Raw genomic sequence first — 22,169 nt, forward strand, 5'->3', positions numbered from 1 at the left:
TTCATAGAGCCGACTCCGAACAGCTGCTGCAGAATGTTTTCTGAGAAGGCTTTCATGGAAGTTATATACTCGGAATGTTTGCGGAACAACAAACAACAATCAGTCTGTGATTAACGGCATATATTGAAAAAATTTCCGCCTCCCCGAAACATTGCTTCAAGATCCGCCCCTGGATTTCATAAATGGAACGGCTTCGCCTCAAACCCCAACATTACGATTGCAATGAAAAGCATTTAAAAGAATAATTTTGAACTTAAGATTATCTAAATGAAATAAATTTATACATATGTATTTAAATCATAAAAGTTTGTCTAATCACGAGTTTACCGATAACTTGAACAAAAATGGAAATGTAAAAAAAATTCACAAACACATTAGCACGAGGGTAGTCCTCGGCGAAACCAAAAAATTTGGCTCAACTTAGACAGTAATTAAAACATAGTGTGGCGAATATTAGCATTTCGGTTCATCACTGTGCTGCTACTAAATAAACGCTCAACAACAATAACGCAAGCAGCCAAACATACATACCTGTAGCAGCAGCTAAGAGCAGATGTTGTTACTCACGCATACACACGCATATAACTAGAAGAAATAAGAAGCTGTTCGCGAAAAGTCTAGACCTTAGGAAAAATGGGTGAACGAGGTATACGAGAGTATAAAAGCACCGCAAGCTGGGGAATAAGGGATCGGTTAGGCTTTAGCACGCTTTTAGTGAAGTATGCGAGTATTGTAATTGTGAAGTATGTACGACTACAATAAAGTTGTAAATAATAATATTCTGAATACTTAAGTTATTTATTCCGCAGTTCAGCGATTCGAACGATAGCAGACGGTGCAGAATAATCGAAATTTCCTAAAATTCGTTACAATTGGTGTCAGAAGGGGAATTGCTGAATTGCAGACTTTTAGAGGACAACAAGGACATGGTTAAGTTGAGTGAATTGAAGTTCCAGAAACTGAAGAAGGAGTTGGAGAACAGTGGACTGAATACAACCGTTAATAAATCTGAACTTCAAGCACGACTACGAGAGGTTATGGAGTTAGAAGGAATTAACGTGGAGGAGTATGTGTTTCATCCTGATGGGGAAGAGGCAACAACGAAAATGGAAGAGAAAAACGAAACACCGCAGACAGTGACGAACACAGACCTAAACATGATATTCGCTGCACTATCTGCACAAACATCAACAATGTCATCACCGCCTGAAGAACAAAAGACATACATGGCATCCCAACTAGAATCGCAGGTGGCACGTATTTCAGAAATGTCGTCGCAAATGTCATCTCAACTTGAAAACCAGGAGACACGTATAACATGCCAACTGGAATCGCAGATTATATCCAAGATGGAAACACAACACGAACAGAAGACATATGCAGCCGAGCAGTTGAAAGCACGAGAGGCTGTCAGAACAAGAAGCAAGGGTATCATCATAACTGGAAGCACAGGATGCAAAAATCGCTCAATTTCATGCACAAGTCGATGATTTAACAGGTCGCATGGATCAGTTACAACTAAACCGCCCAGCTTTTCCAGCGAGCAATCCTAAAGTGAAGACTCCATCTTTCGACGGCTCTGTCCCTTTCCAGGTATTTAAGCTTAAATTCAGCAGTGAACAACTGCAATACTGAAGATAAAGTTGCTGCACTTTATTGAGAGGGCCTGCAGCTGAAATATTACAGACTACACTAGAGGGCGAACGGAACAGTTATGAAGCATTGATAGCTGTTCTTAGGAGACAGATATACTAAATAGAGTCACTGAACCGCTTCCAGAGGGCTGGTAAAACATTACAAAAGTTCGCGGCTAACATTGAAATATTGACTCACCTTGCAAATGCTGATGCACCTATGGAATACACTGAGAGAGTTCAAATTCAAACTATAACAAATGGAATTTGGGATGTCGAAACGAAGCGAGCGACATACGCAAACCCAAAACCTACATTCGCAAAAACGGTATCATATGCACTGATTCAGGAAACAGCATCGCTTCTGTGTAACCAGCTTCCAAAGCACGCCGTGTGGAAGTAGAAAGGCCAGACAGAGTGAACACTGAAAGGATCGCAAAATCGGAGTGACAGAGTAATCAAATACTTCAAATTCGGGAATATAGGGCACATTGCATGTCATTGCGGTCTTTACTCTAGTGGTTCCTACAACAGTACAAGTAAGTACAAAACTTGAGGAGATGAGCCAGATGCAAGGATCGAGAGCTAGCTCCAGCTATTGAATGTATCACAAATCGGGAGAAAATCTAGCAGTCTTACCGTTGGAGGATATGTGGATGGCGAGGAGGGTAAAGCCATTACCTGGAGAAAGTTTGTGTACGGTCTCTGGCGAGTATAACCAAGTACAGGGAGAAGTGGTATGTGAAGTCTTAAATGGGAAGGTCACGGTTCTACAAAAATTCGTTGCGGCAGACATCGTTGATGAAGTCATATAAGAGTGGACTTCTAAGTTGACCATGGCATCAGGATCGATTTGCTGAGGAGAATATAAGAACTAGGATGTACTACTTAACTTCAGCTTTGAGAGGCGGTTAAGTAGCAAGTGGGTGTTGGTGGAGAAGATTCGACAAGAACGACAAAAGCCAAAGGCAGTAGACCAGGAAAAGATTGGTGGAACGAATGGAGCACACAAATCAAAACTGAGTGTACCTGCGGAAAGAACACTGACAGTAACAAACCCAAATGAACGCACTAAAACGAAGGAAAGAATGCAAGGGTGCTTTCAAGCCAGGGCGCACTACTGTTGTGAAACATCAAACCGATACTGGTTATGCAAAGCCAATCCGTCAGGCTCAAGCTCTTCGAAGTAGTCCATTGGCCAAACAACAGAGTGTGAGTGCCAGAATAATAAGTAGTAGGGTGAAACACAGGTACGACGAGAACAACAATTGGGAAGGTTTCCTGGACGAGATTTGGTGCTTTTACACAACCCTCACTGGCAGAAAGGTGTTCCATCAAAATTTCAGTAGAGCTGGGAAGGCCCATACAATGTTGCTAAGCGAATCATTGATTACGTCTACCGCATACAAAGAAGTCAAGAGTAGGGCTGGATTTCTATTCGATTTTTTATCGATTTGTTCGATCTTTTTTTAAATAATGAAGAATCGATTTTATTTCTAGGATCTTTCAATTTTTTTTCCCTTGGTAGTTTTGGTCATCTTACAGTAAAAATAGGGTTTAAACACCTAAGCGATTTTGGCGTTGCATAACATATAACTCCAGCTATCTCTTTTCAAAATAACTGACACCAAGGGAGATCAGGTCTTCTTGGTGAAGGCATCTCCCTTAGTCTACTGTGCCGAATGGAATACTATCTGTGTTGGAGCGCCTTGGTGCATTCCCATAGCATGACCTAGCGGTTGACATCACGGAGAGGACCATAAATCATCGACAGGACTTTTCTCTCGTACACTTGGCCATCCCATTGACTCTCGACACTGTCCACGATTTCGACCCATAAACCAGAACAGGTATGATGACACATTTTTGATTTATGGAGCATTATTGACAAGAGTAATTCTCTGTTTGATTTACAGAGAAGGCAGAACTTAGTGAAGAAATTCCTGCGCAAACAATTTCAATATCATACAAAAATTGTATCTTAAACAAAAATTGTTAATGGTATCCGAGGTCGGTTTCTCTACGACTGCTATAGATAAATCAAAAAAGCACAAAAATTGTGATATTTAAGTATCGAATACACTAATAATCCCACTCCAAACGAGGAAAATACTGGCGAGCTTTTTTAAACGGTCAAAATCGTGTAAGCAATTAATCAGCAATTAAATTTTTTCGACTCAATTATATTGATTTTTGTTTTGAGATTCGAATCTGAAAAATCGATTTTTTTAAAAATCTAATCGAAGCGAGCTAGCCAGATAAAGTCGAAAAAATCGATTTTTCAAATAATTTAATCGAATTCAGCTCTATTCAAGAGCATAGCTAAAGTCGGTGGACATCAGTTGGAGTAGGGAGGATATCAAATAACCGCTCTGTGAATTTCAAGAAGTCGAATGTTATTGAAGTTGATATGGGTCGTGATAATATGCTCCTTCTATACTAATGTATCCCATTCATTGTGTAGCCCAAAGCCTAACTTGATTTTTTTGACTGATTAGCTATCAAGATACTCCCCAAAGGCCAAAGGTTTCGTATTCATGTTATCGATTGGTGAAGTTGAGGTATAATTTGCGTTGCACAATTGATCCCACAACACGGTTATCATTTAGATAAGTGGGCTTCCCTCGTACATCGAAGAGGTATTCATATACAAGGTACCTATTTATTGTCCATGAATTGCCACAGATATGTACGTACGCGTATTTATGTTCCAGTATTTGCGAAGTAATCAGTATCTGAAGCAGTTCTAATCAAATTTGATTGCCATAAAATATCTGCTTATGAAAATTTATTTCATGATAGTAAGGTCCAACTACTTTGCTAACTTTAAAACATAATCAGCAATATTGGATCAGAACATTTCGTTAACTGAGCTGCGAGGGCCTAGATCGGGAAATGTATCGCAGCAAAGTGTATTTGAGTTTTGGCTTTTTGGCCACATTAGCCTTTATTTTGTCTAGTGTAACTGTGACGAAAGCTAAAACAAAAGAGTTGCCACCGTTCTATGGTGAACACCTAACAGCAGGTTTTATAGAAGGGCTCGCCATCAATCAAGGTAGGGCAGCCTCTGTCCTGGATTACCGGCTGCCAAATACCACCGAACCTATACACTATGACATTGATTTAACCACAAATGTGCATAACGGAACAAAAATGTTCACTGGAAGTGTCACAATTCAAATAAAGGTTAAGGAGACCACAAGAACAATAGTTTTGCATAAACGACAAACCACAATTTTGAAAGCAATTATTAAAGATGCGAGCAAACCTGACGCAGTTGCGGAGAATTTAACTTTTTCATATGAAGAGATACGTGAATTTTTGAGTTTGACGCCAACAAGCCAAACGCTCACTTTTAACAGAGGTACCAATTGGAATTTAACAATCGACTACGAGGGGAATTTGCGTGGTGATAATGCGGGATTCTACTTATCCACCTATACCGATCTTTCTGGAAATGAACGGTAAGAGAGGAAGTTGAATGGCTACACGACTATAAAGTTGAGCCTAGATCTTAAACTTGTTTGCACTATAAACAGATATATGTATATATATGATGAAACCAATTTCGGTCTAGTTTCCGTGGAAATACGTGATGAGAGTAGGTTTTGAGTTGACGTTGTCCGCATCAGAAATTTGGTTTTTTTATTAAAACCCGAAGTGTCTGTCATTTCTTTTTTTAAATTTTTTGCCTTTAAATCAATCTGAAATGTTAGACTTAGTGCTAAGTTAAATTTAAAATTTAAACCGTATAAAAATAAACAAGTAAGAAAGTCTAAGGTATTAATTTTCACCCAGTGTATATATAGTAGCGAGGGCAGAATCCCCGCCAAATTTCAACATACCATCTTGAACGGCATTTTTTCCTCTTAGATATGGGCGGTGTCACGTCAAGCTCCCAAAAAAGTCTCATTACTTTACCACTCTTTGATATTGAATTATCGCATTTTTCCTTATTTTCGAAATAACTTCCGTCCAGTTTCGCTTATTTTCAATACCAATCTATTCTGGGTCCAGGCCAGCCAGTGCACCAAATTTCATAAAGATATCTCAATTTTTGCTCAAGTTATCGTGTAAATGGGCGGAAATGTCTATTAAAATCTTTTTATGCTAAATAAATTAAATTAAAAAAGAACCGCGTCGCGTATAGCACTCAACACGTGATTGAAGTCAACTTCTTAAAGTGAAAGTGGTTATAACTAAATCTTTGATTTAAATATTAAAGTGAATGACACTGTTTGCTTTTGGAGTTCAAAAGGGAAGGACCAGCTAACCACATAATAAATAAATAAATATAAGGCGCGAAGACCTCCTTTAATTTTTCGTACGAATTGGCGGGACGGGGCCATCTTGTTTTATGCCAACTCCGAACGGCATCTGCAAGGCATATGAGTTTTCACTGAGAGCTTTTCATGGCAGAAATACTTTCGGAGTGCTTGCCAAACACTGTAGAGGGACGTCCTCCTTAGAAAAACTTTCTTTTAATTGAAAAACCTTGTTTAAAAAATTTTGATGTTGCTTTGCCCGGGGTGTGAACCCAGTATTTTTAGTGCGGTAGGCGGAGCACGCTACCATCACACCGGCTACCAACAGCTTGACCAAAAACATTTTTATGCTTGGTTTGATCAAGCTGTAAACAAAAGACAGGCTTGAGGGATAGAATTGCAGTCCCGTGTTTGTGAACTTGTGAGGTTGGGAAGGGCAAAATATTCTTAAACCTGTCTTAATGATTGCTTTTGTCCTCCCAACATGAAGTGGTTAAAAGTTTTTTGCGAAATGAAAATTATTTGTAATCACTTAAAACGGAGCTTAGAAAGAAGACGGAATGGCGGAATTAGAGGTACTGTGAATAATGTAAGAACATATTACTGATTTTGTGCCTGGTGTGGTGCCATTTAAAAACCAAATTTTACGAGAAATATATTTGACTACATATAAATGGAAAAAAACTTTAACTGAACAAAAAACTTTGAATTGAAATTAACATTTTTACAAGAAATAATGGAGCTACTGTGAATAACGGAGGAACATGTGAAATGAAACTATAATTTAGAAAGACCATTTCGACCCAAATCCCAAAAAAAAAAATATAATGACAGATCACAAATTTTATTCAATAAAAGTACGTGAAATCAATACTGCCGTCCAAAGCAAAAGGCAGTTAAGTGTAAAAATTGGAGGAAATTTAATCTTTTTGGAAAATTTAAAATGTTTCAAGTAAACTTCAAATTTAAGATTTTGTGTTATCTTCCATCGTGAACTTTTATGAGTATTTATTTGGTTAATGAGTAAATTGTAATCTCAGAAAATTTATTGACATTAAAATTTCTAAAAGGCAGTAAGGGCATTTTACTGCCGCCCTTTTGCTATGGACTGCAGTTTACTAGATAGCAATTCACTTTTAATTATTTTAAAATTTCAAGTGATTGCTACTGAAAAGAGTGCTCACTGGTTTTATGTAAACTGGTCAATATTTTAATACCAACGTTTGTATTGATAACTATAATTATTGAAATAGTTATTTAAAACCTGAGATTATTTATTTCTTTTAATTTCAAACCAGCAACTTATAAGAGTTATAATTTATATCGCATTAACATTGCTTCATAATTATGAAAAATTGAGAAAAAATAGTAAATCTATCTTCACTCTAGCCATAAGAAAAGCAATCACGAAGCAAACACCAATAGCCGCAGAATCAGCATGCTCAGGTTTTGCTATTAAAAACCACACAAAAAATCAAATTATTATTTCTCTTGCATACGGAAAAAGTATTTGCATTTCGATCCCAACACCACTGGGAACGGAAAAAGGATCTGATGAAGGATACGAGGACCCAGAAACAAGTAATCCACGCATCGTTGTGTTTGAAAAAGCTTGTGAATTCATCCAAATTTTTCATTGAAAAAAAAATTGGATTTGTATTAAAAAAGTTTGGTGACCATTCCCCAACTATCCAATAATCTAAAATAAATTATTCATTAATATTTTAGGCACTAATTACCCTGTTCCTTAAATTGTATGCTTTCTGGTGGATTTTTCACGCCAAACACGAATATGTCGTCGAAGATTTTCTATCATGTTTTTTTTTTTTGATGAAATGGGATCCGGAACCCCAAAGTAGCTATAATTTAGCATGTCCTTCACTTAGGATGTATCTCTATATTCTTTCTGGGGTATATGGTAGCTTCTCAAGTTTTCGACCATTTGAAGTTACGTCACGGTTAACTTACATCTAAATTTTTCAAAACGGGCAAACATATTTTTTTCCTGAATAGAGCGGGACGTGTCAATGATATGCTACCCCAATTAATCAAAAACGAGACATGATAAAAAAATTGTGATATTTTTTAACCGAGATTTACCCTGACATGAAAGAGGGCGCTATAGTTTTTTTTTAAGTTTTTCAAAAAAAATCCTTCTAGGTGATACATACAAATAATAGAAACTGTATATGCTAGAGAAAAAAATTTTGTTGAAACGATTTCTTGGTAAAATTTATGTTTTCGAGGAGTAAGTTCTTTCACGTTCTCGATTTTACTTGAATCGAGTTTTGACCGTACCCCATTCAAAATTTTTGCCATTATTTTTAAAATTAGCGTGTACTTGTTCACAGTTGGATAAGTCCGTAATGGCATAAAGGAATCAGAACAGATTTTACTTCCACATATCAAAATTGTCAGCATAAAAAAACCTTTGTATTAAAAACGGGCAAAATCGAACGATAGCCACCATCATTAATTGCCGCTTAACAGCCTAGATGCTTTTGGCCGTTTCGTAAAATGTCACGCCAGCTATCCCTGTTTCGCGATAACTGACGCCAATTGGGAGTACCAAAGGAGGTCAAGTATTCCTCCACCTGCCTCTTCCTTTCCCCGGCTTCCAAGCTACGGTGTTGACTGAAATTCTCTCTGGTCGGAGCGTCTTCGTCCATTTGCATAACATGACACAGCCAGCCATAATGTTGTCATTTTCTGGGCTATCGTAATATCTGCGTAAAGCCCGTACAGCTCATCATTATACCTCTTTCGACACGCGCCGTCGGCATCACGGACATGACCATAAATCTTCTGAAGAACTTTCCTCTCGAACACTCTAAGAGCCATCTCATCTTCTTTTTTTACTGCAATCTTCATCTTAATTTTATAGCAAATTTAGTTTGGCTATATATGCAGTACAAACAGTTTCAGATATAGGCACAAACTTGTTACCATGTATCCAAAACAAATGTCAAATTCTCTCCTTTTGTGTAAAAATCTGAAGTAGGACGTTCTTCAAACAAACTCACAAATTTGATGCTTTTCAAAAGTTGTCTGAGGAGCTAAGATAGGGCGATGCTTCTCTCTGCAGTCCATATATTGATCGGTTTCACCACAACATATACCTTGAATGGCGTTGCAATTGTCATAAGTGGAAAGTGCCTTCCAACGATTAGCTACTTGATCGGGCGCTTGGGGACATTCATACCTGTGTGTCTAATGTTCGGTTCACAGACAATGCAGAGAAGACGGATATGGTCTTGTTTACTAAGAGGTACAAGGTCCAAAATTGGACCAGGCCTTAGTTATACTATGTTCAATCAGAAAAATAAATTGAGGCAATTTCGATTTAAATTGAGTGGTTATTTGACAGCTAGTTGGCTCATCTCTACAACAACAACACACCTTTGTTCAGACTGTCAAAATGTGCGTGTTGGTATTAGGCGAATGGAATGGAATGAAAACATAAAACTGTGAAATTTTTGTGTGTGTTTAAGCGACTTAAACTATGAACATTTTTCGTTCGTTTGTTTCAGTAGCCATTGAGTGTGCTTGTAATTCTCAACTGGTTAGTGAAATATTCTAAAGACATAGTTTGAGTTTTTTAATTAAAAGCGAGGTTCTTCGGATGGTGTGCTAATACATCAGAGTCCCGTGCTCGCCTCCATATCACATTTTAAAGGGTTCTTCAAATAGAGGATGAGGTGGCTCAGTAGAGCGAAGCCTCAGAGCCCCCAGTGCTCGCCCGCAAATTAAATAAATAAAAGGTGTACTGATGCTATGCATCCTCCCATGACTTAAACACACCAATAACACTAAAACTACCCAACTTAATAAACTGAATCCCTTAAAATAAACACAAATAAATAAATAAAGGTGTACTGATGCTATGCATCCTCCCATTACTTAAATACACCAATAACACTAAAACTACCCAACTCAATAAATGGAATACATTAAATCAAAAACCCCATAAACTCAATACAGTCCATTAATAATAATAATTTATAAATTTAAAAAAAAGGAATGCTTGGTGGGAGTTGAACCCGCAACCCCGGGCGTTTGGTCGGGTACGTCAGCCACTGTGCCACGACTCATACGCTTACAAGCACATAAAATTACTCATTTATAACTCTTATTAAACTGCTCGCCCTCAGTTGCCCAAGGCTTAGACAGTGTGTTTGTAAGAAAATGTGTTGAATGCTTTGGTTTCACTTTGAGTTTGCCATCTTCTTTTGACATTCCCTACTCCAGTGAAATGAAAAAAATAAAAGCAGCTGATGAGATAAGCCAACCATATAGTTGACCCATGCGTAACCCACGTTTAAAGCCCCTATTTCCGTTTACAACTCAACTTATTTGGGTTGTAATTAAAACAACCCAACTTTAAGACAACTCAACTCCTGTTTGGCATTACGAATTACAACTTATTTCAGTTGAAGTTGAATTGATGTTTCCAACCTAAAAAAGTGATGATTTGACAGATAAATGGACATCTGATCGATGTGTGGCTAAAATTTAAGCATTTGCAAGTGATTTTTTTATTAAAATCAAAATGGTTATTAACATAAAATTGTTTTATAATGACGAAAATGTTGGTGACAAAATTGGCATGTTGCGAATACGAAAACAATTAAGTGACCACTCCAATCCCTTGGAATTACCAAGCACCAAGTAAGAAAAGTTTAAGTGGCAATTGATGAGCTTCTAATGTAGTTATTTTGCAGATTTGTTTTGCTGACGACAGCTATTAAAAATGCTGTGGAAATAATTTTAGTGTTGGACTGGCACAACCTACAACATCAGTTGTTAAAGAGGTTTTAGATATTATTGAGGAGCATATTTGTCTGAAGGTTATTACAACCCAAATGACTGCAGAGGAGCAAAGCGCTTCAAAAATTGCGTTTTACTCTAAAACAGGATTCCCAGGAGTAGTGGGTTGAATCGATGGGACTCACGTTCGCATAATTTCACCAATAAAATAAATGCAACATTTATATCTAAAAAGGAAAGAGTACTACAGCTTAAACGTCATGATTGTAATTAAAAATGAACACGCAAATAATAATTTTGAACAAAATTATTAAAATAAACCTATTACCATTTTCAGCTTTGCGGTTACAAAATGTCCATCCGGTATGTGGATGCCAGGCACCGAGGCGCAAATCACGACTCATTTGTTTTCAGTGTAAGCGACTTGAAGGTGCATTTGGAGAGAAACGTACAGAGTAACTCTTGGATCTTGGGTGAGACTGGTCGTTATTAAATATACAAATAAATTGTTTAAAATCCATTGTTTAAGGCGATGCTGGTTACCCTCTGAAAACTTATTTAATAACTCCTTATCGCATGGCAGAACCTGGTTCTTCGCAATCTCGTTACAATACCGTACACTCAAAGGCCCGAAATATTATAGAGAGAACAATTGGAGTAGTAAAGAGCAGATTTCGCTGCCTTTTACCTGCGCGTGGCTTACATTATTCAGCATTTGCCAACGCTTTCGAGTGGAGCCTCCAGAAGATATACCATATATATTATGTTAACCATTATGTTATCCATTTAATCAATTTGTAATTCATTCAGTCTTTTATTTTCAAAAGTTTTGGCAAAAATAAATACTTATAACAAATATATCAATTCATGGCCCTTAAAACTAAATCTGACCTTTTTTCATTCAAGTTTGCGTTATTTAAATATTCCTAAAACTTATTATAAATGTAAAGTAAAATATCACATCATGTCATGTAAACTTGAAATAGAATCTAAAATATCTTTTCATTAAGAACTTAAAACTAAAAACTATTCTGCTAAAAAAAACGGTTTTCATCGTGACAAAAAAAAAATAACTGAAATATTTACAAATTTTTTGAGCGGCTCAATTTTTTTTATTTTTATCTTTCCAATTTCTGCCTTCATCGCACATAGCTCGCTTCCTTCCTATGCTTGCTTCTTGTAAAGGAAATATTTTTTGATTAATCTCCAGAAATTTTTCGTTTACTTTATGCATTTTGAGTGCTGTCCTCTCAAGCCGATCAATTTTTTTTAAGGTTTTTTTGCGTTTCTGTCTGCTTGGTTAGAAGCTCCAGACGCTCAGTCCCAACATTGCCACGCCGACGATTTCGTGATCTCTGTGATCCTGACGGAGTGGGAAGCTTGCCTGCGTTTGAACTAGTGAGCTCCCTAGTCGTGGACGTGGCTGCAGACATGGTGTTAAAATGCTCTTCGTCATCGCTAGCCGGTGGCATATTCTCCGTCCCGAAAGCTCGACCACTAGGTGTAACTTGGCTTCTCATTTGTATCAGTTGCGCAACACTTACCTCTAGCGGGCTTAGAGACTTTTCTTGCGACAGACCTCCACCAGTTGCAACCAGATTGATGCGGTTGTTGGCAAGCTTTCTCTTTAAGTTCGCTTTATAATGTACCCAAACCTAAAATGTCAATGCACATACACGTTTCCACTCCGGTGCAGTTCTTGTCGCTGGTCCCAAACTATTTAGTTCTAAGGCGAATTCCTCCCATAATTCCTTCACTCTATTTTGGCTGCATCCGAACTGCGTCTTGCCTCTTCCAACTTCGGGATGTCACTCCATTACTTCAATCAGTTTTTCTATCCGATCCTTTGTTGAAATCTTGTTTTTTTTTTTTCTTTTCTTTGAAGGTTTAATTATGCGCTTTCCATTTCTCTTTTATAATTTCCTTTCCAAACAACTACCAAACAACTGCAAAATTTTCTAAGACAACTGCTAGTAATCAGTTGTCAGATTTTGACGTCTTTGGCAACTACACCAACACAGAGTTGTAAACGGTAATGCCACAAAAAGTTGTTAGACTAGACAACTCAACCGACATTTTTTGACAGGTTGAGATGTAATCTTCAATACCAAATTGCGAAATTTCAACCCAATCAGAGTTGAGTTGTAAACGGTAATAGGGGCATAAATCGGCTCAATAAATATATTGTAACGAATTTGTTTGCAAATCCTTTTATTTGCCTTTTTGCTAAGTTCGTATCACTAAACTGTTGAATAAATAACTCCAATAATGAATAATGGAAAAATGGCCTTTATTAAATTACTTCACGATAACACTTATACTTTGCAATTAGCTGGCTTAATAACCAAACTGATAGCTTAAATGAAACTGACTTTCAAAATAATACTGCTATTGCTCGCTATATATCGCCTTAATCGAAACTGATTGACAACTCAAATCAAACTGAATTCCAGCGCCTCTACAATTGTCGCCTTTTATACTCTTTGATTTCAACCTTCGCATCTTCTAAGCGCTTCCAGAATCTACTAGTACAGCAGCTCTGAAACTTCTCAGCTGTAACTACAATTGCAAAATTTTATACATCTTCTAGGCGCTTCCAGGATCTACTAGTCCAGCATCTCTCAAACTTCTCAGCTGTAACTACAATTGCACAATTTTATAGTTTTTCTCATTGCATACTTATAGGAGTATCTCAGATATATGCATGCGTTTGTGCATTGACTCTCCGCTGCTCGTATACGTACATGGTACATATGTGTAGACGCAATTATTGTTTCGTTTATGTAGATACATAATGATTGATCTATGGATGTGAATTCATGTCACTGCTTAGCATCGGCTTAGGGATGGCAGCACTCCTTAGTTTTGCTAATATTCGTAACAATATTTTACAAGGTTGCATTTGTAGTTTGAAAAATTTATTACGCAATTTTTTTTTAAATTAGCAATTTATTATATGATAAATTGCCCAAATGGTATAAATTCCCAATTTGGTGTGTGTTTGTACATAGTATTAGGAGGGGTGACCCTTCATTGGGTATTTACAGCGATTGTAAACCCTATTGTACATACACTATGGAGTTCTTGTCTGGTGGATAGCCACACAAAAAAGAACCAACCTCAAAATATTAGATGGAGTATGGAGTCTATAAATGTTTAGCATTACGGGAGCCACAAAAACAATCCCGATGTCTGCACTCTATGCCATTCTGCACATTCCACCTGTAGACCTGATAGCAAAGAGAATAGCGTTAACAACTGCAGGTAGCCTCAGTGCCTCGGGGCAGCTTGAACGCAGATCATACGGCCGTATTAGTATTGCGTCATCAATCACAGGACGAACAGACTACCTGATTCCCTATCTGCGCTTCGAAGGAGCTTTTAAAGTCACAATGAAGATGGGTGGTTGGCTCAAGGGTGCTCAAATGGTGGAGAAGGCGATACATGTGTACTCAGATGGTTCCAAAGTAGTGGAATGAGTAGAGTCTACGGTATACTGTACTGATCCAGAAATAAACAGATCCTAAAAGTTACCAGATCATTGTAGCGTTTTCAAGCGGAAGTATTTGCCGTAACCAAAGCAATAGAAACACTGGAAGAGAACAGCTTAAAATGCAGCCGTGTTGACTTTTATAATGACAACCAACCAGCAATTAAGGCAATAATCTCGCATAGCACAGTATGTAAGAGTTTAAGCAATCCCTGTAAAGAATCGGGACGGGAAAAGCATACATCTATAATGGCCGTGGGCATATGGAAATAGATGAGAATAAAAAGCGGATGAACTATCTAAAAAGGGTGCGTCCCTGGCTCCGTAGACTTCCCAATCAGATGGGGCCAGATTATGAGAAGGTGAGAAGTGCACATGATCGACCAAACGGGGAAGGCGTGGGTCCAAGCGTTGGGCTGTAAGCTGACGAAGATTATGTGTAGGTCTTACAACATTAGACTAACAAAGTTGCTTCTATCATTGAAAAGAGAGTGCTGTAGACTCATGATGGGTATTCTGACTGGACACTGCATTCTGTCGTCACATGCCTTTAAATTAGTTTTGGTCAGTGACAGCAGATGTGGGAAGTGCGGGTTTGAGGGGGAAACGATTGAACATGTTTCGTGCTCGAGCCCTGTATTTTCCAGGCTAAGATTCCAGCTATTAGGAGTGATAAAGCTGTCAGATCTAGAAGCAGCAAGTGGCATAGGTCCTAGAAAGCTTCTAGTATTTTCCAAGAGGACCGAGTTGTTTTATAACATACATAGGTCCTGGTTTTTGATAAGGTTTCTCAGATGGGTCGTTAAATAAAATTCTGGTAGCACTACGGACTCATTAAGTATATGTGCGGTCCTCATGGACCGGCCAGTTCAACCTAACCTAACCTAGACTTAGAAAATACAAAACAGGCAAGTGCACGGAGTTGTGTAAGGAATTTGGGTGTGTGAAGTGTGGTATATTTATTTAACAATGCTTCATTGCTTTTCCCATCTTGCAAATGTAAAAGACTTATTAAGAACACTTAACATAATTTTTAGTTACTTGGCAACAACACAGTTTGAATCGACCGATGCACGTCATGCATTCCCCTGTTACGATGAACCTGCAAAGCGAGCTACATTCAGTGTCATCATTAAACATTCCGTTTCTTACAATGCTATATCCAACATGCCTCTGGACGAGAAGGCTAGCACGTAAGCTTCTTATATGAATTCCTCTTTTGAACATCATTATCTTGCCCTTTATCTTTTTATAGCCCTGGTTATTCTGTATTCCAAAAAACCGTCAATATGCCAACATATTTGGTAGCTTTTATAGTATCGGATTTTGAATATACTGAAGGTGTGCTAAATGCACGCCCACAGCGCATCTACTCTCGTCCAGGTACGACTCATAATCAGGAATGGGCTTTGCTTTCTGGTATGTTATTGCTGCAGCGTCTTGCCGATTACTATGAAGTGGATTTTGCTTTACCTAAAATATATCAAGTTGCCGTACCCGACTTTGCTGCTGGGGCTATGGAAAACTGGGGCTTAGCTACATACCGCGAAGAATATATATTGTGGAATAAAGATGAATCGACTACCAGCACTCAAACTAATATCGCAGAAACAATTGCCCATGAATATTGCCATCAGTGGTTTGGCGACTTAGTTACTCCGAAATGGTGGACATATCTCTGGCTTAAAGAGGGGTTTGCAACCTTGTTCTCTTATCAGGCAACGAATGCGGTAAATATGATTATATAATTTTATTATTTTAAACATATGACGATACATAAAAAGGGTTAAGGGCTTAGAATATAAATAAAGGGGTTATGCCTGTCATAACAGTCGAGCCAATTTCATAACCCACAAGGTACGTCACTGAGATATCACTATTTAAAACCTTTTGGGAGAGTTACACTAATAGCATCAATTAACTAAGTTCAAAATGATTTTTGGATTCCCGATTTTAGCAAAATGCATAGCTGATTTCGTATATCCTGCCTTATACAACGATAACGATCAAAGGAAATGAAAGAATATCGCTCCCACGATTTGTTTGACTCCGCTCAACCTTCGAGACATCTTACCTTGCTTATCTGTCTCCTAAAAGATGTTGAAAGTGGTAGCTAACGTGAAAGAAATCTTAAGATTGGTACGTGAAAGATATCAGGTGAATGAATAGTGGTTCAATTAATTGGTAGAAAAAAATTGCCCTCTATGGTTTTAAGACTACAAAAAACTGCAGCGAAGCAACACAATATAAAATAATTTTAAGTATCGCCACTCGATGAACCGGAACTAAGTTGGAAAGACAATAGAGCTGATCTATAACAGTTGCACCTTGCAATAGGCGGATGTCATATTTACCTAGCTCTTCGTGGAAATGAAGAACTTCATTTGCTTTTTAGTATCAGGTATTAGTTCAAAATATTTATTTTGCTGAACATTAGTTTAAGCTTTCCCGAACTTTATTTGGCACCAATTGTGTGTTCGTTCGGTTAAATGCTTAACAATGACAAACTCGAACTAAAAGCTAAGAAGTTCATTTCAGTCACATCTTGTCGTTGTTGTTGTAGCGATAAGGTTGCTCCCTGAAGGCTTTGGGGAGTATTATCGATGTAATGGTCCTTTGCCGTATACAGATCCGGTACGCTCCGGTACCATATATTGCGCTGGCAACCTTAGGGGTTGCGCTACACGGCCCCTTGAATCTGGTATTTTAGTCGCCTCTTACGACAGGCATACCTACCGCGGGAATATTCTGACCCCCTAACCCGCTGGGGTTTCAGTCACATCTCAGTTGTCTTTATTCGGGATATTTTATTAATTGCAGTTTTTGTTTATTTAAGAAATTCCCCAATTCAGTAAGCGAAAGTCAGTTGTTTTTTTTGTCCACATGCATATTTTTTTCGAAAATTTGATAAGATAATGGAGTTGTTGTTGTTGTTAAACACTCCAGAATAATAATGGACGTCTTGCTGAAGTGGGCAGTTCCTTGCCGGATATGAATCCAGGACAATCCCCTACAAGCACATTCTGGTACTATCCCGACTGCGTTTACCCCTCTAAGCTTCGGGTATACGGATCTAAAAAAATAAATACTTGGTGCAATTTACCTCCGAGGAGATTTGGGCCGAGCTTCTCTTCCAATATGCGTTGTGTTCTTTTTTTAATTTTCCCTTCAAATTGGCAGAGTGAGTGAGACCTATATGTTTTATGCCGACGAATTTTCACTGAGAAGCTTTTCATGGCAGAAATACATTCGGAGTGTTTGCCAAATCACTTCCGCCCCGATTATATATTTTTTTTAATTAAAGAAACTTCTAAATTTTTTATGTAACTTTGCTTGGGAGTTGAACCCAGTACTCTCGTTGTGGTAGGCGGGGGATGCTACCAGCACAACACGGCGGCCGCTATGGACTTTAGTCGGCGAAATAATATATGCCAAAAAGTATTGTCTTAGAAATGTCTAGTTTATAGTATCGACGTCAAATTACAAAAGTAAAGAAAATACGAAAAACTAACTAGTGTACCTTAATATATCGCTACCTCAGAATACGGATGTCGTATGTTACAAATCTGGATTTTTCAGGAGACGATTTTTTAAGTTCAACAGAAAATATTTACGAAATGGCCCTGTGGATTTTCTCAAATTTCGGACTGATTGTGAACTGAGTATTGCACTCTCATCAGGCTTAGTCAAATTAACTGTAACTATTATAGCAAATACAAATACAATACAAAAACAATTTTTACTATTTGCCTTAAGAAATTTCCAATTGGACTCTTTAACTAATCTTCCACCTTATACTAATCGATTAAAGCTTATCAATCTTCCAACTCTTGCTAGTCGAAGGGAAATGCTTGGTGTAATATTTATGACAAAACTTTTAAATGGATCAATTTCGAGCCCATTCCTTCTGAATGAAGTGAAATTTTGTGTTCCCTCTCGGACATCGAGACACTTCAAACCTCTTCTGCTGAAATAATGTAGAACGAATTTCGAACAAAATAAACCTTTTCGGCGTTTATGCCAAGATTATAACTCTCACTCAAACACATTTGATAGCTCGAACTCCCTTTTTTCTATAAAAAAGATTGTTATCACCTCTTTAAATTAATGTATAATACGTTTGCTTCTGTTCTCTTTAAGTATTACGCTTGGCTGATGAAATTTCTTCTGTAGCTGAGCAGTCTCAGATCGTGACGCTTGACAAACCGCTGCCCACATCAAAGACTCGGCAAAAAAAAAAAAAAAAAAAAAGTTATTATATATATATAAATCGATCGCGTGAACAGGATTAGCCTGGTTTCATTGGGCCACTTGAGGGCAGCGCGCTGCCACAACGACCATTAAAAAAAAAAAAAAAAATATGTTATTTGCGTATTTCTCCAGAATACATTTGTCCTATATTAAATTTTTACAAAAAACAATCCATTGAACATACGACAAAAAGCATATGAAATATGAATATACAGTGAATGAATATCAAGTAATTAGAAATTGATCCCATGAAAGAAACAAAATATAAAAATACTGTCATTCCAAAGATGCGAAGAAAGGTCGAGTGAATATATCTATAGACGTCTATGGACCACAAGGTAGGTATGATGCTGAAGTTTCAAAAAATGCAGTTAACTCAGTTTTGATCAAATGGGCGCTTAGGATTCATTGATTTTTCTATATCTTTATCTTCAAGAACTGCTTTTAAAGACATTTTAAAAATTATTGCATTAAAGAAATTTTCGCGTGCCAAAATAAAATAGGTATCATTTTAAAGGAAAAATATCAAGCTTTTATTTAAAAATAAAAATATGAAAAATGTCCTTTGAAAAAAATTAAAAAAAAAATTTTTTTATAAAATTTTTACTAAAATTTTTCTAAAAAATTTGTTTATATTTATATTCGAAAAGAATGGAAAAAATACTTTAGAAACCGTTTTATTAATTTCTTTTTAGAAAGCCAATTACACGACTTATGATTTATAGAAAAATGGCTTCCACAAAAAAAATTGAGAATTCAGATGCTTATATCTCCGTAACCATCCAAAATTTAGGAGCGAACTTAAGTGAAATTAACACTACTATATAGCACAGCAATTTCACGAAATTTCATTCAAATCGAAGCGATAAAGCTTTTTAAGTGGAACGGTTGATATACTTTACCCCAACTGTATTCTTAAGAAAATAAATCATCAATTTGAATATAAAAATGTCGTATGTTCGTTATTTGTTGTAAATTCGACAAAATACACACACAGGACGTTAAAATCATATGACATACGACAAAATGCATGATGGATATCTGGAAATTTATAGCGTTCAAGAAGAAACTAACGGTACTGTTCGATAGAGCATGAGGAGTGTACTATGAAATTGCAATAATCCTAAAATCGAAAATGTTCACATTCGACATCGGTATTCTCAGGTAGCGATATGGAAACACCCTATTTTCATTAAGGGTACTTTTTTGCAAAATATTTTGGGTAATTAAGGTTTTGGCACATGAGCCGATGGCTACTGAGTTAACGAACACAATCGTATGTCAATCTCAAAGCTAAAGATTATCGAATTAATTTAATACTTATCTGTGGTGTAATCAAACCAAATAAATAATTTAAACTTGTTGTTCATTTTTATTAGGCCTATCCTGAATGGGATGTTTATCAAAGGTTTCTTGTCAATGATTTTCAAAGGGCTCTGGCTGCAGATGGTACAGGCAAACTGCCCCCAATGACGCACTATGTACAAACACCGTCTGAAATTTCGAGCCGTTACGATTCCATTTCTTATTCAAAAGCCGGCTCTGTTTTATATATGTGGCAAAATGCTGTGACTGATGATATTTTTCGTCAAGGATTAAATATTTATTTAACTAAAAAGTAAGTAAACTTGAAACTTTTTAAGAGCTTGTTACCGTGCCTTAACATCGTGTATAGTAAGTTTTGTGTGAGAGGCTTGGACGCCTGCGAATAATTATAAGCTCAATGTAAGATTTGTAGCCTAATATTTACTGGGACGGTCTGAATCATGGCTGCTAATTCGCAAAAGAAACCTCGATCGGGGTTTGTATAAGTCTGTTAGCGGTTCGCCAATTTTCATGGTTAATGAGCCGTTGATGGGTTTAATTTACCTCTTTATCTTAGCTCGAGTTAGGTTGTTTTAACGCAGATCTATGAGTGTTTTTACGCTTTTACTTTATTAATTGGAATAACTTTCTAATATATGTACATTCAATAGCCAATTTGGCGCCGCTGAAGAGGATCAGCTTTTCACTGCTCTTAGTATTGCCGCTGGTGCTAACAATATCGCCCTGCCCGCTACAATAAAGGCCATGTTCTCAAGCTGGTCTCACCAACGGACCTATCCAGCACTTACAGTTAAACGTGACTATAGCAAAAAATCCTTCACTATAACACAAGAAGCCTTTTATGATAATAAAGATCAAAAATCATCTCAAACCTGGTACATTCCATTAAATTATGCACACCAAGGAAATCCGGATTATCGAAACACTACCGCATCACATTTTATGCTGAAAGCAAAGCAAATCGTAATTAGTGATGAAAATTTGGGAGCTGATGATTGGTTAATGCTAAACAAACAGTCCACCGGTTTCTATCGCATCAATTACGATGAACAAAATTGGAAACTTATTATTAATGCACTGAAATTAAGACCATATAAATTTCATCCACGCAATCGCGCACAATTCATTAACGATGCCTACAAATTTAGTACGACAGGTAGTCTGAATCAAAATTTGCTCTTTGACATGCTTCAATACCTGCCGCTTGAAGATCAGTATGCTCCGTGGTCAACAGCTAGTGCTATAATAACCACATTCGATAAATACTTAAGCGGTGATGGTGATTACAAAAACTTCCAAGCATTCGTTGCGTCATTGGTTGAAGGTCTCTTCGATAAGCTGGCTGTATATGATATATCCGGAGAGCAGCATCTTAATAAATATACACGTAATATCGCCATCAATCTAGCTTGTTTAGCTGGCATTAAAAATTGTCTTGAAGAGACGAATAACAAATTGAAAGCATTTATTTACAATGGCGTTGCTATCGAACCTAATTTACAATCACCAATTTATTGTAACGGTCTGCGTCAATCTGGTGATGCTGAATTTGATAATGTCTATAATTATGTATTGCAATCGAATGATCAAGCATTTCGACGCACACTCGTCGCCGCCTTGGGTTGTTCAGAAAAGGAATCACAGTTACGAAAATTCGTGAGGAGTTCAATAGATATGTCCACCGAATGGCGTGTTCAGGAACGTATCACTTTACTCAGTTCGGCATATTCACGGAGTAATACTGGACTTTTGGTTAGTATTGATTTCCTTAATGATCATTGGGAAGAATATGCAAGTTTGACAGCAGGTTTTGGTGGAGCCAATCCCCTTAACGCAGATATGCTTGGCATTTCTAATTATGTTGTGAACAGAGAACAAGAATACAAAGTGAGCATTCAAAAGAAGTTCCACCTATCGGAAGCAGATATATATAATATAATTCGTTTATTTACTTTTCAGTATTTGACGCTTTTAGAAAAGGTAAAGAGAAGCGATAAGGTGCAAGCAACTTTGGAACAATCCGCTAAAACGAATATGCAAGCTAATTTTGACTGGTTGAACGCTAATCGCAACTCGATTATGTCCTATGTGAGTACGTACGCCAAAGCTGGTAGTGCCACACTGAGAGCTTCATTTTTAACAATATTTGCTGCACTCTTGGTGGCAGTGGCGCGTTATTAATAAATGCAATTATAGTTAGGTAGCCGTTTAACTTGAAAAATGTACAAAATGTAAAAAAAAAAATTTCAATAAAGCTTTATCCCTAAATTAATTAACATTATTTGCAGAAATGGACTCAATAATAGACTTCAATGCCATAAGTGCAAAGTTTAACGTGAGCACCTGCCATTGTTGCCCTACTCTCACGGTGCATCCATGCACACACGTCCAGCCCAAGACTCCTTACCTTTGTTCCAATTGATGATGTGAGTGGAC

General features: G+C 37.3%; 1 protein-coding gene and 1 long non-coding RNA gene across 2 annotated transcripts; both read left to right on the forward strand.

The window, feature by feature from the left end:
- The first annotated feature begins 4,476 nt into the window (after nucleotides 1–4,476).
- Nucleotides 4,477–22,005, forward strand: LOC137237138 (aminopeptidase N). Its single transcript, XM_067760429.1, has 6 exons — nucleotides 4,477–5,098; nucleotides 15,194–15,349; nucleotides 15,412–15,886; nucleotides 19,787–20,025; nucleotides 20,384–21,620; nucleotides 21,693–22,005. The coding sequence occupies exons 1-6, from the start codon at nucleotides 4,530–4,532 to the stop codon at nucleotides 21,912–21,914; spliced, it is 2,898 nt and encodes a 965-aa protein (XP_067616530.1). The 5' UTR covers nucleotides 4,477–4,529; the 3' UTR covers nucleotides 21,915–22,005.
- LOC137237140 (uncharacterized) lies at nucleotides 17,294–19,356 on the forward strand. The gene is made up of 2 exons (XR_010948839.1): nucleotides 17,294–18,745; nucleotides 19,103–19,356. It is a non-coding gene; the product is annotated as an uncharacterized lncRNA (long non-coding RNA).
- Nucleotides 22,006–22,169: the final 164 nt, after the last annotated feature.

This window comes from Eurosta solidaginis, chromosome 1 (assembly GCF_040869045.1).
Source record: "Eurosta solidaginis isolate ZX-2024a chromosome 1, ASM4086904v1, whole genome shotgun sequence".
Classification (NCBI taxonomy): Eukaryota; Metazoa; Arthropoda; class Insecta; order Diptera; family Tephritidae; genus Eurosta; species Eurosta solidaginis.

Excerpts from the sequence above, each read along its gene's own strand:
- LOC137237138 (XM_067760429.1), top strand. The coding sequence starts at position 4,530 with ATGTATCGCAGCAAAGTGTATTTGAGTTTTGGCTTTTTGGCCACATTA. Across the intron at positions 15,887-19,786 it reads CTTATCAGGCAACGAATGCG|GCCTATCCTGAATGGGATGT; the intron begins GTAAATATGATT and ends CATTTTTATTAG. Across the intron at positions 20,026-20,383 it reads AATATTTATTTAACTAAAAA|CCAATTTGGCGCCGCTGAAG; the intron begins GTAAGTAAACTT and ends TACATTCAATAG.